General features: G+C 36.2%; 1 protein-coding gene and 1 pseudogene across 2 annotated transcripts; one reads left to right on the top strand and one right to left on the bottom strand.

The window, feature by feature from the left end:
* The first annotated feature begins 3,569 nt into the window (after positions 1 to 3,569).
* LOC114760281 (G-type lectin S-receptor-like serine/threonine-protein kinase At1g11330) lies at positions 3,570 to 7,383 on the top strand (annotated as a pseudogene).
* A 7,901-nt stretch (positions 7,384 to 15,284) lies between these two features.
* Positions 15,285 to 16,455, bottom strand: LOC114760284 (uncharacterized). 2 transcript variants are annotated; one of them, XR_003742033.1, is made up of 2 exons: positions 15,882 to 15,966; positions 15,285 to 15,645 (listed from the first exon to the last, which is right to left on the bottom strand). XR_003742033.1 is itself a non-coding variant. In XM_028949541.1 (2 exons), exons 1-2 carry the CDS (start codon positions 16,408 to 16,410, stop codon positions 15,617 to 15,619), a joined length of 483 nt encoding a protein of 160 aa, XP_028805374.1. In that variant the 5' UTR covers positions 16,411 to 16,455; the 3' UTR covers positions 15,579 to 15,616. The 2 variants fall into 2 exon arrangements, 1 of the variants encoding a protein (XP_028805374.1); XM_028949541.1 differs by having other exon boundaries at positions 15,579 to 15,645; positions 15,957 to 16,455.
* Between the last annotated feature and the right edge of the window lie 250 nt (positions 16,456 to 16,705).

The following is a 16,705-nucleotide window of genomic DNA, read 5'->3' as shown; positions in this document are numbered from 1 at the left end:
TAAACAAATAACAACTCCTTTGAAGAACAGGAACTCATGCAACATAATCTATACTCAAGAGCTGAGGACTAGCCTACATGGTGATGAAAGAAAAGAAGAAGAAGAGAGAGAAGATGGCATATGGCATGCTTTGAATGGTGGTTGGCTCCTTCATTTTATAGAAATTAATGGCATCTTTCTTTAGATAACTAGAATGACGAAGATAATCAAAATAATATAATTTGAATTATCGATCTTTGATCTTGATGAACGTTTATCTTCATCTTTCTTGCATTTTCTTTCTTTTTTTGAATATCTTCGTATTTTGCTTCTTCGTCAATAGCTTAATCTTGGAGAGATAATGATTTGAATTTGAATAATCATAAGAGATGATAATATGAATATGATTTTTAGATACGAAAGAGATCTTTCTTTAGTTTAACTAGACATTATATTTAATTAAAGAAGAGATATTGGAGGATATTGAATCTTTTTCTTAATTAAATATAATGGCTACACAAATTAATGTAATTAAAAGATCATTGATCTTGAAAATTCTAACATGCCCTTCATTAATCTATGTGGCACCTTACTTGACTTCTTGAGGAAGTAGACTTGAAATTACTGATCCACCCTTCTTTAATGCACTTTTTTTAAATTATAAGGCCACAAAAGACTCACGATTTGGGCTTAAGTGATGGTCTTGAGGTCCAATTGAAGAGTATATGTGATGGGTAGATATAAATAGGCTTGCACCATGCTATACCAACTGTAGTCTTAAGGCCCTGAAGTTCATGGGTTCTTCAACATGGTTTTTTATCCTTGCTTTGGGTTTTATCATCAATGGTTAGCAATATTAGCCTTTTGTTAATGTCTTCAGCCTTAGACTTGGGAACTTCTCTCGAATATCTTGAAATCAAAGCAAAATAACACCTTTTATTGGTATAGGTAAGTCCATTAAAGAGAAATTATAAAAACAATAAACAAATAAGCTCATAATTGCCTTTTATTGTATTTTTCACATATTTTCTGCAATTTTACCCAATTTCATCACAAAACCCCCTAAAATATATATAAAATTATATAATAAAATATGGATAATTCAGTAGTGGAGGAAGACTGAGTAAAAACGGTGAAGGTGCTAGGTCTGGATAAAAGACCAAACAAGAGTGAATGGAACTCTCTGAGTGGCCAGAACTGGAAGATAAACGGACGGACCGGAGAAGGGGGAAAAAACAGAGATAAGGCAGTGTCGCACCAAACTAAGAAAGTGAGGTTGAGAATGTTATGGATGACGAAGACGAAGGGAAAGGCGACAAGAAAGCGAAGGATTACAAAAGAGAAGGCAGAAAAGATTCAAGCGAAAAGTCTGAGAAAAGCGCGAGGTGAAGCACCTACGCTTGGGGAGAGAGAGAGAAAACGATACTAATTACTTGATGTTACATGAACCATCCATGAGTTTTTTTTTTTTTTTAACAAAAGCAATGCATTCATAAAAGAATCCAAAGGAACAATCCGGGAAAGAGAGCAGGCAGAAAATTATCCTACACCTACAACACGGCTACTAACACTGCCATTAGCCATATAACCATCGCTACTAAAATCAAATACATAAGCCTGCTGTTCTAAAACATTAGGAGCATCCTTCTCTAAAATGTAAATTCAATATTTGTTATTTTCAATTCTTAACTTATCAATTAACTAACTAAAATAATGAGGGAAAAAAATTATGGAACTTATTATTTCCAATTAAATATGTGCCATTGCTAGTTCAACACTGGTCATTTATAATCCCATTGATGTCATTTATGTCACAAAAAGGCATACAAGTAATTTCACAATATTTTCAAAATGCCATTTTAGGTCTCACTTTCTTCCTTGTCATTTTCAAGTTTGAGCTGCATGAAATGAAATTTCATATATTCACACTTTTTTTTAGGAATTTTCCCTTATTAAAATTGGTTGTCAATTAACTATAAAGACATTGTTAATTTTGGTAGGAAAGTTCTCAATAAGTTGTTCATCTTCACAGCAACTGTCAAGTAAACTTGTGGAGAATAATTTTCCATTTATTATACTTGAGCACAGTTGTGACTTTAATTGACGTAAAAATTAGATTTTTTTCACACGAGTTGCACATGAAAATTGACGTAGAAAGTGAAAGATTTTTTTTTTTATTTTTAACCTTTTCACCATTAGCTAAATGCTATTGACGTAAAAAAACTTTTTTCATATCTGGTCTAGAACTGATATTGAAAAAAATAGTGAATTATAGATTTTTTTTTTTACATCCACCTATTTACACCAGTTACACGGTGTGGAAAGCCTTTTTTCCCCGAACAAAAAGACTTTTTTTAGCTGTTATAAACGAACATTTTATTTTTACGCTAACAACAAAAATTATGTGAGAGGATTAACTTTTTAAAAAAATTTTACAATATAGGAAATAAATACATAAGAAGAGTTTTATTAAGTTTTTGAAAAGCTGAAACAAACACTACTGAAGGAGGGAAAAAATAAAGAAAATAAAATAAAGTACTAAGAGCCTATTCGGTACCGAAAACTTCCAGAGGAAAAGGGAAATCACTCCGTTGTCAGTTCTTTTCTGTGTTTTTATTTTTTAATACTTGCCATGATTTTAACCTTTTTTCCTTTTTGCTACGTTATTCTTTCCACTGCCTTGCCATCCACCTGATACCCCCGTCAATATATATAGATCATACTCTCATCTTTAGATTGTTTTTGCTTCTTCGTTCTTCCTTCCTACTTCGCTTCGTTCCCTTACTCTAAAATGCACACAAGTCCTCTCTTCTATCCAAATTTTATATTCAAAACGCGCATCAAATGGGACACTTCCCCCACTAATTTCTATCTATTATATTTTTCTCCATTTTCCGGTATTTTCTTTCCCTTGGAAGTCAGGAAGATATCTATTAGCAAATTACACCTGTTTTTATATCAAGATAGTAACCTGCAGGTTTTTTTATTCAATCAACGGAACTTACCAATTCTACTTAATAAAATATGAGCTTAGTCCATTGACAAAGAACATATTATATGCGTTTAGCCAACAATTTGAGTGCTGCAAAATTTGTTTATAAAGTGCGCCATCAAGAAAAAGACGTCTTTTACAATTTGTTTGTCAAAAGGAGGGTTTTGCTGAGAAGTTGGAAGTCATTTACAATTATAACGAAAAATTTAGATTTTCTTGATCAAGACAATACGTACTACATGGTTTGACAAACTAATAACATTGCCTTGGTAGACTTGATGATGACGCATATCAGTAGACGGCATATAACAATCAAAGCAACTATTTGCATTATATTACATCAAACTTCCTGACTCTAAGCAATATTCAATCATTAATGCATTTTCAAGTAGAGAGAAAGCAAACACGGAAAGAAAAAGTCAGATAACTTTTTCATCAAGAAAATAGCAGTCATCAAAAGATAAGAGACAAACTATGACCGGTTGAAAAACTCATGCTCCTTGCACCCATTTGAAAGGCATAAGCCCATGAAGGTGAATTATGAAAAGCGAAGAGACAGACAGACAAAATCCTCACTTTCTAAAAAAGTACTAATCCTATGGGGGTCAGAGTTTATACAGAAGTTTTAGGTGTTTTCCTCCTATGTGCATGCTATTATTCATTTTTAGCCTCTGGCTTAGACACTCTAACAGCATCTAAGCGAATGAAGGATCCAGATATTCTGACCTCTAATAGCACCAATTTCACACTGGGATTCTTCAGTCCTGAGAATTCATCCAATCGTTACCTAGGAATTTGGTACATGTTAAAAACCACAGTGATATGGGTGGCTAATAGAAAAGAACCCCTCACAGATCCTCCAGGGATGCTCAAGATATCTGAGAGTGGCAATCTTGTGATACTAGATGGAAAGGAACATGTAGTTTGGTCATCAGATGCATCGGATAATGACACACCCCACGTCATTTTGCAGCTACAGGATTCTGGAAATCTTGTGCTGAAGAACAATATCACTGGAAAAGTGATATGGCAAAGCTTCCACCATCTTTCTGACACACTGCTGTTTCCTACTAGTGGTGGGTATAATGCACAAGCAGGTCAGAAATTCATGTTGACATCATGGAAAAGCCCTTCTGATCCCTCCATAGGAAGCTTTACAGCTTCTATGGGACCTAGTACAGTTCCTCAAACGTTTATTTGGAACAACGCTCACCCATATTGGCGGGGAGGTCCATGGGATGGTCGAATCTTCGCTGGCATACCCAATTTGGAGAATCAGTATCTCAATTATGGATTCACATCGGAAAAAGCAAATGGTACTTTCTATTTATACTTTGTATATATAAAACTTTTACCTTTATCATTCTATAAGTTGAACTTTGAAGGGAAACTGGTATTTCATAACTGGGATGACAATAAAAAGAGTGGGTACCCCAATGGACAGTGCAGCAATCAGACTGTGACATTTATGGCATTTGTGGATCGTTTGGAAGCTGTAATCCACAAAGAAAGCCAATTTGTAGCTGTTTACGTGGTTTCATTCCAAAAAATGGTGAAGAATGGAATAAAGGAAAGCGGACTAGTGGATGCGTAAGGAGGAAGCCATTGAAGTGTGACAGAGCCAAAAATGAAACCAGAAATGGACATGATGATGATGGGTTTGTGCTATTGGAGAATACCAAAGTTCCAGACCTACTAAATGGGACTTTCACTGTATCAGCATTACCAAATTGCAGAGTCCAGTGCTTGAACAATTGTTCCTGCTTAGCATATGCCTATGATGCGGGCATTGGTTGTATGATGTGGAGTGAAAATCTGATTGACATACAAAGGTTCTCAAGTGATGGTCTCAGCCTGTACATTCGTCTGGCAGATTCGGAATTGAGTAACTCATCAATTTCTTAAGCCTACTTGAAATCTAATCCCCCAACTTATCTGCAAAAATGAGACTAAAGATTTTTGTTTTCATGTGATGCAGAGGAAAAGAGTAGATTAGCAGTGATAATTTCAATCCCAGTGACAGCAGGAACAATTCTAATTGCAGCCTGTGCATATGTGATATGGAGATGTCCTGCCAAACAACAAGGTATTGAACTCGAGAATGCAGAAAAACAAATGATTTGATCAGAGTAATTTAAGCTAAAATGTTGCAGCTCAGTTGAAACAAAGTGTCTCTGTCCATACATCTTATGGCTTAAGAGAAGATTAATTCTCATTTGCTCAAACCAGTGACATTGGGCAAGGCCCTCAATATGGGATTGGCTTCTTGTCAATTTAAATTTCACTTAAGGTTAATTCTCGTTTGTATTCTATAAGTTATGCTATGAATGTGGTCTTTCACTTTCAACTATTGATCTGAAGTAATTTTCAGTTCTAAAAAAAAGACTATACAATAATATGTTATCAAAATGCAACTTAAAGATTCATTTAAAAAAATTAAGGCAATGTTCATATTCAAGGTTAATTCAACTTTCAGTTTAATTGATTTTGCATGATATTTTGTATTAGTTACCGTATTCTCTTTTCATATTGCCATTATATTACACCTTAAAGGTCTCCTGCATTTTAATGGGCTTTATAAACAGTGAAGCCACAAAACAAGTCATGCAATGGATATAGATTTTCTCTCTCTCTCTCTCTCTCTCGCTCTATATTGCTATATAACCAAAACTGAATGTAACTACTTGTTTTCCCCCATTCTGATTGTAAATGATTATTATTGCCACAAACAGAAGAACCACTGACTATGGCAGAGAACGAAATTTCTAGTGAGATGCTGAAGGAACTACAACTGTTTGAATTTGAAAAGCTTGCAGCTGCAACCAACAACTTTCATTCTGCTAATAAGATTGGGCAGGGTGGTTTTGGTCCAGTATACAAAGTATGCCTAGCCTAATAGTGCTCATCTTCTACGAACTTACAAAGGTTATAAAAATGCTTTGCAAATATGCTTGTAGGGAAAACTGCAAGATGGACAAGAAGTTGCAGTTAAAAGGCTTTCAAGTGTAACAGGACAAGGACGTGAAGAATTCATGACTGAGGTGGTGGTAATTTCTAAACTTCAGCATCGCAATCTCGTAAGACTTCTTGGTTGCTGTGTAGAAGGAGGTGAAAAGATGTTAATTTATGAATACATGCCAAATAAAAGTTTGGCTGCATATCTCTTCGGTTAGTACATTTTGCTCATAAGTGCCCTAACTACATTTTTATGAAAAAGAGATCTTCGTTAAAAATATGCACTTAAATTAAGGAAACAAGAGGAAATACTTGCTTCATCATTGTAGATTCTAGTTTCCTGAACTTTAGTTTTTGGTGATTCAATAAGTTTTTCCTTCCACTTGGGATTTATGGCAGATCCATCCAAATGTGATGTCCTTGATTGGCAGAAGCGTTATTGCATAATAGAAGGAACTGCTCGAGGTTTGCTCTATCTTCATAGAGATTCAAGATTAAGAATAATACATAGAGATCTCAAGGCAAGCAACATCTTATTGGATGAAAAGCTAAATCCTAAAATATCAGATTTTGGCACAGCAAGAATCTTTGGAGTTAACAAAGATGAGGACTATACAAGAAGAGTGGTTGGAACATAGTAAGTTAACATCCCAGTTGTAGTTAGTATAGAACTCCAAATATTGTCCTAATGCTAATTGCTTCAATCTTTAAAACTTAACACAAATGCAGTGGCTATATACCTCCAGAATATGCAATAGAAGGCATTTTTTCTGAGAAATCAGATGTCTTTAGCTTTGGAGTTTTACTACTGGAGACAGTAAGCGGGAGGAAAAATACAAGCTTCTACCGTGATCAACAAGCTTTGAGCCTCTTAGGATTTGTAAGCACTATTCCAAAAAGTTAAGTTTTCAAACATTAGAGTTGGCACCTAAAGTTCGTGGTTACTTTTGTTTTCAGGCGTGGAAACTATGGAATGAAGAGAATATCATACCTTTGATAGATCATACAATATATAACCCACAGTTTGAAAAGGATATGATAAAATGCATACATATCGGATTACTGTGCGTGCAAGAACTTGCGAAAGATCGCCCTACCATGGATTCTGTGATCTTAATGCTGCACAGCAAGATTGGCAATTTGCCTTTCCCCAAGCAACCTGCCTTCATCAATTGGCAGGCTGCACTTGCACAGAGTTCCCAAAATGAACATAACTCTAGCTCCAATTATCATGTCACTATCACAAACATGCAGGGTAGATAGAATTATCCTTTCATTTCATTTCCAACCATGTTATTGATGACAATCATCTTTTATCGTGATTTTATGGTGTCTTTAGGCCCTGAACAGTGTAATATATGCTACCGTGTGAAACTGTAACTGTAAATGGTGAATTGGCTCCTTCAAATTCAGGAACTACCAAGTTTTAAAAACTATAGAGGACAAGGGCCGTGTCCTAAAGTTTCTGGGCTCTAGGCAAGGTCACTAAAGAGGCCTATGGAGATATTAATTATCAATTACTCCTTCTGTCCTTAATATAAGACATATTTAAATAATTGAATTAGATTAAAAGTTAAATAAGTTAGTTAATTATAAGAAATATAACATGTTTTTTTCAAAACATCATAATCATCTTTCTTAATATCCTTCCTCCCTCTTCTACTTAATTATGGTTAAGGGAATATCAATAGAGGTGATTTAAGAAAAATTGATAAATATGATAAATAAATCTTATATTTAAGACCAAAATTGACTCAACAATTAGATCTTATATTAAGTGCCGGAGAAGTATGATATTATTCTTCTAGCTTTTTGAATTCAAAATCACTCATTCATGATTTATAATCATGAATGTAACATTTCATTTTCGATTTATAATACCATTTAATCTATGTCATATAATATAGTTGATTTTAAGTATAATTTAATCAATTTTAATTTTGAAAAACTTCTTTTAGCAATAGCAAGTATTACTTGCATCGTTAATAAGATTCTTTTTCATGACCTCTAACCACACCCCACTAATTTAATCTTTTGATATAGTTTAAGACTTCTATAGGAGTATCAATTGCTTCTGTTGAAACTTCTCTCAGTACCCTAAAATCAGAAAATAAATCAAGACCATCAATATCAAATCAATATGTTAACTAAAACTTGAAAATTTTTTCTAGATTAATCAATATTTTTTTCAATTGATCATCATCCAAACTTCTAAAACTTAATGCTCTTTATTTTTTCATAGAAGTTTTATTATTTTCAATTTATATTGTACTATCCACCACTTATTTTAGAGCTAATCTGACACTTTTTCTACTGGCTATACATACTAAACGCTAATAATACCTATATACGTTAGAGGCTTCACATATTACTACTATTAGGGGCCTCCTATAGGTTGGGGCCCAAGGCAGCTCTCCCTTGCATATACCGTACTGGTCACTTAGGGGGTGTTTGGGTATCATCCCAAACCATAGTTTGGGGACCCAAACTATGGTTTGGAAAAAATTTGTCCAAACACCCATCAAAAATCAATAACCACGGTTTTAGCCCAAAACCATGGTTTTGTGAGAAGCATTTTGCATCTGCTTCTGGAAAAAAAATGGGAGAGTGTCAGCTGGTTTTAGGGAGAAGAATTTTAACCAGACATATATACCCCTTCGGTCCTTCACTGTTCAGAGGGAGTATATTATTTGTTTTTTTTTTGGACCAAAAAAGAGGTAGTACGTTGTTATTTATTGTTTTTTCAGTTTCTTTTACCAGAAAATATTTACAGCAAATTAATATTTTTCTGTTAGAAAAAAAATAATCATTTTTCTATAAACATATCTAATCTTATAATTTATAAATATATATACACATATTAATTATTAATTAATTATATTATCTTATAAAAAGTGCTTCTGGTAACAAGAAAGTATTCTCCAAACCATGGTTTGGTTTTATCCAAACACCCCTTAGCCATTCTTAGGCCATACAATTGATTTGAATAAAAGACCTATAACTAGTTTTTTTTTTTTTTTGTAAATGGAGGACAGCAATAGATATCACTTCAAGAGAAGACGGAGGATACATCTTCATTCAAATCAAATGCATAGTATACATCTTCATTCAAATCAAATACATGGCCTCCCGATTCTCAAGAAGCGATTATGGTATGATGCCAGGGGAAAATACAAAATAGCTGCAGAATTATCAATTATGGGCCTTTTATGTTTTTTAAAATTCAGGGTGAAATGGGGCTTCCTAGGAGTAGTCGAAACTTCACAAATGGAGGCTGATCTCGTCTCATTCAAACAGTAATGCATTTCAAAAGTTATAAACTATTTTCAAGAAGCAACGTATACAAGAAATATCAATACTATACCCCAAAAGAATGCTTGTGTTAGCATAATTTGTGTTCGTCAATCAAAAAGTTTCCCGTATGAGTTAAAAGCCAGAACCAGAAAAGAAAGGTTATCAACTCAAATCAAGTGAGCTATTGAAGAAATAAAACTGAAGGGGGAAGAACTCACCTAAGAATGAAAGAATCGAAGAATAAGGAGGCTTCCGTTTTGGTTAGACGACAGCTCCTCAAGCCACTCGAACTCAGATGAAGAACAGAGTCGCAAGGAACGAAGCAAGCTATTTCCCGCAAGATGCTTTGGCTGTAATTCTGCAAAGATACTTTTGATTATGACAGAAATGACAAATGAATTGCCGATAACTGAAACGGCCGATGCCCGATGGAAATGTTGAGCATGCAAGGGAGAAAGATGTGCTGTTTGAGGAGAGAGCCGGAGGGCAAAGGCTTGTTTTGTTTCTTTTTTTTTTTGGGGACCGCAGATGGAAATTAATTTCAAATAGGCCCAAAAAAATCAAAATTTTACTGAATGACCCAGGAGGCAAATTGAAATTAATTGCTGAAGCCATTTTATTGAACTAGCCTACGTACTGCATCTGCGAGAAAGGAAGAAGAAAGAGAGAAAAGGTTGAAGAAAGAGAGAAAAAGAACAGTTTTGTGTGTATGGTAAATATTTTCCCCAAAATTTCGTTCTGTTGAGCTAATTGTTGGGTTGTTAATGAATGTTTAAATGTATGGGTAAGTAGATACTGAGGGAGAAAAATTTGATATAGCTTTTAAGTTTAGAGAGAGACTGTTATCTTCTTCTTCTTTAGAGAGAGATTGTTATCTTCTTCTTCTTTAGAGTTAATAAACATGAGGTGTTAGTGATTTTTGAAAAGTGGGTGAGAATGGAAGAATACTGACTGTAATACGTTGTTAAAGGAACTCAGGAAGGGAGAACTGAAAGGAAAATGGATGAATGTGCTGCAACAGCTAATATGAAAACAAAATGTGCAGAAAATGATAACTTGTAGTTATGAAAATATGTATTCGCATTGTAAATTTGCAAATTAGAGTTGTGTGAGAAAATTACAATTTAACGTTATGAAAACCGGTATTTCTATTGTAAACCCACAAATTCCTGTTGTTCACGCATACTCTCTATTATTACTGAAAGTTAATTGAAATTGATAGCTGAATGATGTGCAGCAACGGATTATAAATAGCTATTGGCGGTGGGAAACAACTATTTTGCAAAAGTATGAGTTGATTAAGTGCTTATCTGTAAATGCATTATTTTTAGATTTCAATCTTATACTCCACTATGTCCCTTGTTTGATGGTTCTTAATGTTGTGCAATAGGAAGAACTCAGTTCCCTAAGGTCAAACTTGTTGTGGCGACTCATTACTCATGCAAGAAATACATAGTTGGCAGCTGTTGCACAACTATTTGCAAAGATACAGACACAACCAAAAGAAATTGAAGAGGGAACTATCAGCTCAAGATGTCTTTTATATTAGCAAAGGACATGTCAATTTTTTCGCACAAGAATTACCCACAATTTCATTTTCAGTGCAATGAACTATATATTATGTGTTTATTACATATCTAGTAATGATAATATATTTTCCCTCACAAATTTCATACTTTGAGTGCAAATGTTAACTACTAAAATCAAGAAATTTCCAATAATAATAGCTAAGTTTGCAACAGGGGCTTCTGTTTTTGCAAGTGGTTTTTTTTAAATATAACTGACTCATCACGCTAGAGTTTGTCAAGTGTGTTCACGATTGGGTTTAGACAATTTACAAAGAGCATTAGGAAATTGATAAAGCCCAATTTTTATACATTTTATCCCACATTAATTTAGGATTTAAATGATAATTTTGAGCTTAATTGGATTTTTATGCATTATTGGATAAATTGGTTGATTTTTGGATTTTGCATAAAAATTGAGATTTTGGATTGAAAATATGAATATTTTATGATTTCCTATTTTTGACTTGGAATTAATTTTTCTATTTCTTTGGAAAAAAGTCTCATATTTTTAGAAAGATTATTTTTAGAAAGTTTTGAAATTTCTTGCCTAATTTTTGTGCATATTTAATATTTAATTTTTGAATATATTTGGATATAATCTACATTAATGATTGCACTTAAATTCTTGTAGATCAAGAAAGAGTATATAGGAAATCTAATGGTGCAAAATTGTTTCTTGGGATTTAAACACAATCCAATAACTAATATCAAGTGGGTCAATTAATTACTAATAGGCTTAAGTTTTGGATCCACAAAAATTCCTTTTTCTCTCATTAAAATATTTTTCTTATTTGAGAGCAAGGACTCACGCCTAGCATCACTCTTTCCTTCTCCATTCATGCCAACGGACAATTGAACGCCCAGCACTCTCTTCATTCTCCCTTCAACACTATTTCTCTAGTCTCACGCCTTCTCTCATAATTCTTTCATTCCACTCCGCAGTCAAAAACTGAGCATCACGTCCTTTGATTTCAAGACTATTATTATCACCATATTCCATCATCATCTATTTAATCAATTGCTCCCATAACCTGAATCACCCACCTTGCGTCTCATGTCCATGAATTGCACCAAGAAACTTGGAGGGAAGATAATTTTCATGGCAGCTTAAGCTTGTTAGGGAGGCAACTTGGGAGGAGTATGGATGAGGCTTGAGCCTTGGACTAACGCTTGAAGACCACAAGAGAGTGATGTTCCATTTATCTTGTTAATTCAAAGACTTGAAATTATTTAGTTTTAAATAATTTTAAGTTGTATTTTTGTTGAGATAATTTAGTTCTAGATTGTCATTTTTATTCTTAGATTGGATTGATATTTGGATCTTATTTGTACTGAGATATTTGTTGGAATTTATGTTTAGAACCTTTGCATTGTTAATTGAATTTATAATTGAGTTTTCATTATGAGTTTAATTATCAATGTGGTTTGAATTGCAAAATGCCTCTTAATTATTTAATTAAGTTGGTTAATTATCTAATTGTTTAATTGGATAATTTCAAATATAATTTTCAGAACTAATTTGAGTTGTTTTCATTGGTTTTTAATAAGTTTAATTAACCAACCTTATATTGTTATGAGTTCTCTAATGATTTAGGGTTTTTGAAATTAAGGGTTTCCTTTATTTCAAGTAAGTAATTAAGTTTATTAATTCTACTCTCTTATTACCTCCCTTTGGTCTAATTAACTGATTAAAGTTATGAAGGTTAAATTCATACTGTAGAATACAGAATAATATGGAAAATAATTCTCTTGTTTTTCATTACTCAGAATATGCACATATATATACAAGTGGGAGGAGCCTTTGCATTAATAGCTCATTATGATAATATCATATCATATCCTAATCATAATTACATAATATTTACATAATATCATATCATATCTCTACACTCCCCCTCAAGTTGGAGCATAGATGTTAATCATGCCCAACTTGTTACACAGATAGTTAACACGAGTCCCATTTTAGAGCCTTAGTCAAAAGATCCCCTAATTGATCACTAGAGCGCACATATCCAGTAGAGATGAAGTTCTCTTTAAGCTTGTCTCTGATAAAGTGACAATCAATCTCAATATGTTTGGTACGTTCATGGAACACAGAATTAGAGGCTATATGTAGGGCAGCCTTATTGTCACACCACAACTTTGCTGGCAAAGTAGTTTTGAGGCCAACCTCCGTCAGTAACTGATATATCCAGATTATCTCACATACAGACTGTGCCATAGCCCGGTATTATGCCTCTGTGCTCGATCGGGACACCACATTTTGTTTCTTGCTTTTCCAGGATACCAGATTCCCGCCCACAAAGACACAGTATCCTGTAGTAGACCGTCTCGTGGCCTTTGATCCACCATGATCCGCATCACAGAAGCACTCAATGTCTGTATGACCATGATTTTTGTATAATATCCCACGACCTGGACATCCCTTCAAATAATGTAACACGTGTTCCAAGGCTTCCCACTGTCTGACAGTCGGGGATGCCATGAACTGGCTTAGTACACTAACTGAATAAGTAATATCCGGACGAGTTACAGTGAGATAGTTTAACTTGCCAATCATTCTCCTGTACCTCTCAGGATTCTCAAATGGTTTGCTCTTTTGAGCCTCAAGCATCCGTTTCTCATCATCAAGAGAGTCATCAGGTGGTATGCTCCCATCAGCGTCAAGGAGTGGGTTGTGAACCATAGGGAAATTAGTCGGTGCTGCTCCCAACTTCCCAGTTTCCTTTAGTAGGTCAAGGACATATTTGCGCTGTGTCAGTAATATGCCCTTCTTGCTTCTCATAACTTCAATACCTAGAAAGTATGTCAGAGAGCCCAGATCCTTCGTCTGAAAGTGGGAATTAAGAAAGGACTTGAGGGACGAGATGCCTGAACCATTACTGCCTGTGATCACAATGTCATCTACATATACCACCAAGAGAATCATGCCAGCCGCTGTTCTCTGATAAAATACAGAATGATCGCACTTGCTTTGGCTCATGCCAAATTTCTGTACAACAGTACTGAACCGGTCAAACCATGCACGAGGACTTTGCTTCAAACCATACAAGGACCTCTTAAGGCGACATACTTTCCCACACTCCCCCTGAGCAACGAACCCAGGTGGTTGCTCCATATAGACCTCTTCATGGAGATCCCATGCAAGAAGGCATTTTTAATGTCTAACTGATGTAAATCCCAATCATAAGTAGCAGCCAGAGAGATGAACAGACGAACAGATGAGAGCTTAGCAACAGGAGAAAAGGTTTCAGAATAGTCAATGCCATAGGTCTGTGCATAACCTTTAGCCACAAGGCGAGCCTTAAGGCGATCAAGTGTGCCGTCAGCCTTAGTTTTCGGAGTTAACACCCATTTACATCCAATGGCCTTTTTGCCTGCCGGTAAATCGACCAGGGTCCATGTATTTGCCCGATCAAGGGCCGCCATCTCCTCTTCCATTGCAGCACGCCAACCCGAGTGGGCCAAGGCTTCACGAATAGTTCTGGGCACAGAGATAGTATCTAGGGAGGCAACAAAGGAACTGGACACAGGAGACAAGTGGTCATAGGAAACAAAAGATGAAATAGGATGGGCACAAGTACGTTTACCTTTGCGAAGGGCAATGGGTAGATCAAGAGAGGCATCCGGGTCTGGAACAGGAGGTGTCTCAGGATTAGGGTCAGAACGAGGTTCAGTGGTGCTCAACTCAGGATCTGATGGCGAAGCGGACAAGGGAGGAATAGAAGCTGGCGTGGCGGTAGTAATCTCCTTTGACCGTCGTGCATACACATGATCAAATGGTTGAACGGGTGCGGGAGCGGGTGCTTGCGATGACGGTGATGGTGAAGTGACAGAGTACAATAGAATGTCATCCTCCTCCGCAGGTGGAGCAGGTGGGGAAGAACACGAGAAATATGGTGTGGACTCCTGAAAGGTGACATCTGCAGATACTAAATAACGATTGAGAGTAGGTGAGAAACAACGATAACCTTTTTGGACCCGGGAGTATCCAAGGAAGACACATTTAAGAGACTTGGGGTCTAACTTTGAAATAGATGGACGTACATCCCGCACAAAACAGACACACCCAAATATCTTAGGAGCAATAGGGAACAAAGGCTTAGAAGGAAAGAGGGTAGAAAAAGGAGAGTTACCATCAAGAACAGAGGAAGGCATTCGATTAATAAGAAAGCATGCAGTGGAGACCGCGTCAGCCCAAAATGGTTTAGGAACCTGCATTTGAAACAAAAGTGCACGTGCCACTTCAAGTAGGTGGCGATTTTTCCTTTCGGCAACACCATTTTGAGCTGGTGTATCAACACAAGACGATTGATGAAGTATACCATTTTGAAGCATGTAAGATTGGAACGAAGCAGAGAGATATTCTTTAGCATTATCACTTCGTAAGGTGCGAATAGAAACATTAAATTGAGTTTTAATCTCGGCACAAAAGGCACAAAAATGGGAAAACAATTCAGAACGATGTTTCATTAAATATAACCAAGTTGTTCGGGAATAATCATCAACAAATGTAACAAAGTATTTAAACCCTGCTTTGGACTCTACAGGACAAGGACCCCAAACATCAGAATGGACTAACTCAAAAGGGGATGAAACCCGTTTATTGACACGAGACACTAAGGGAAGACGATGATGCTTGGCAAACTGACATGACTCACAATCTAAAGACGACAAATGCTGAAATTGAGGATAAACTCTCTTAAGAGAAGATAAAGACAAATGACCCAATCGACAATGAACTTCAAAGGGAGAATGACTACTAGCGCAAGCCACCGCATGAGACACCCGATCATCCAATATATAGTGCCCGCCAGATTCATAACCTCTACCAATAATCCGCCTCGTCAAAAGATCCTGTATCAAGCAATGAGAAGGAAAAAGTGAGACCCAACAGTTTAGTTGACGGGTGAGTTTACTGGGAGATAGGAGATTGAAAGCAAGTTTAGGGACATTTAGCACAGATGACAAACGGATAGAGGGAGTGGGATTAACAGTGCCAGAACCGAGAACTTGAGACTGGGAACCATCAGCGATGGAAACACTTGACGGATTAGCAAAAGCATTATAAGAGGAGAAGAGATGGTGGTTACCTGTCATATGATCAGTAGCCCCGGAATCTATGATCCACTTTGAGGAAGAAGAAGCAAGGGCAGTAGCATTATTACCTGTTGTAGCCGCGGCACTCACAGACGGCGTAGCAGATTTTAACTGGGCATACTCAGCGGCAGAGATCGTGACTGTGTCACTGGCTTGTGTAGCCACATGGGCAGAGTTATTTCGTTGCTGTTTATTCTGAAGTTTTCGACATGTGCGTTTTGTATGCCCTGGTTCTTTGCAGTAATAACACACTACCCCACTGGAGTCAAAAGGGGCTCCCCCTTGCTTCGAACCACCACGGGTAGGCCCCCCGCGGTTATCACTGGGACTACGAGTCTCATAGGTGCCCTTACTGAGCAAGGCACTTGTAGGAATACTAGCAGCTGGTGGCAAGAGATTCTCAGCTCTCATTACTCTGGAAAACACATCTTGAAGGTCAGAAATCTCAGATCCGGATAAGATTTGAGAGCGAACTGTGTCGTACTCAGGTGGGAGACCAGTAAGAAAGCTCATAATAGCCATTTGCTCCCGTTGCTTATGCTGAACCTTTAAATCAGCAGTAAGTGGCATTAACACATTTAGCTCTTCATACATCCTCTTAAAGTCCATAAAGTAGGCTTTGAGAGGGCGATCCTGTTTCTCAGAACGATAGAAAGCTTTGCAGACCTCGTAAACACGAGAGATATTTCCTTTTCCTGAATACAAAAAATCTAAATAATCCATTAGTTCCTTAACCAATTCACAGTGATTAATAGAAGGAATAATCTCACTGTCAATGGAATTACGGATCTGGAAAAATAGCCGTGCATCATCCCAC

This window comes from Neltuma alba, unplaced genomic scaffold, assembly GCF_004799145.2.
Source record: "Neltuma alba isolate B1F8T4 unplaced genomic scaffold, ASM479914v2 tig00010966_pilon, whole genome shotgun sequence".
NCBI classification, from domain to species: Eukaryota; Viridiplantae; Streptophyta; class Magnoliopsida; order Fabales; family Fabaceae; genus Neltuma; species Neltuma alba.
This window is presented reverse-complemented; position numbering and strand designations above follow the sequence as displayed.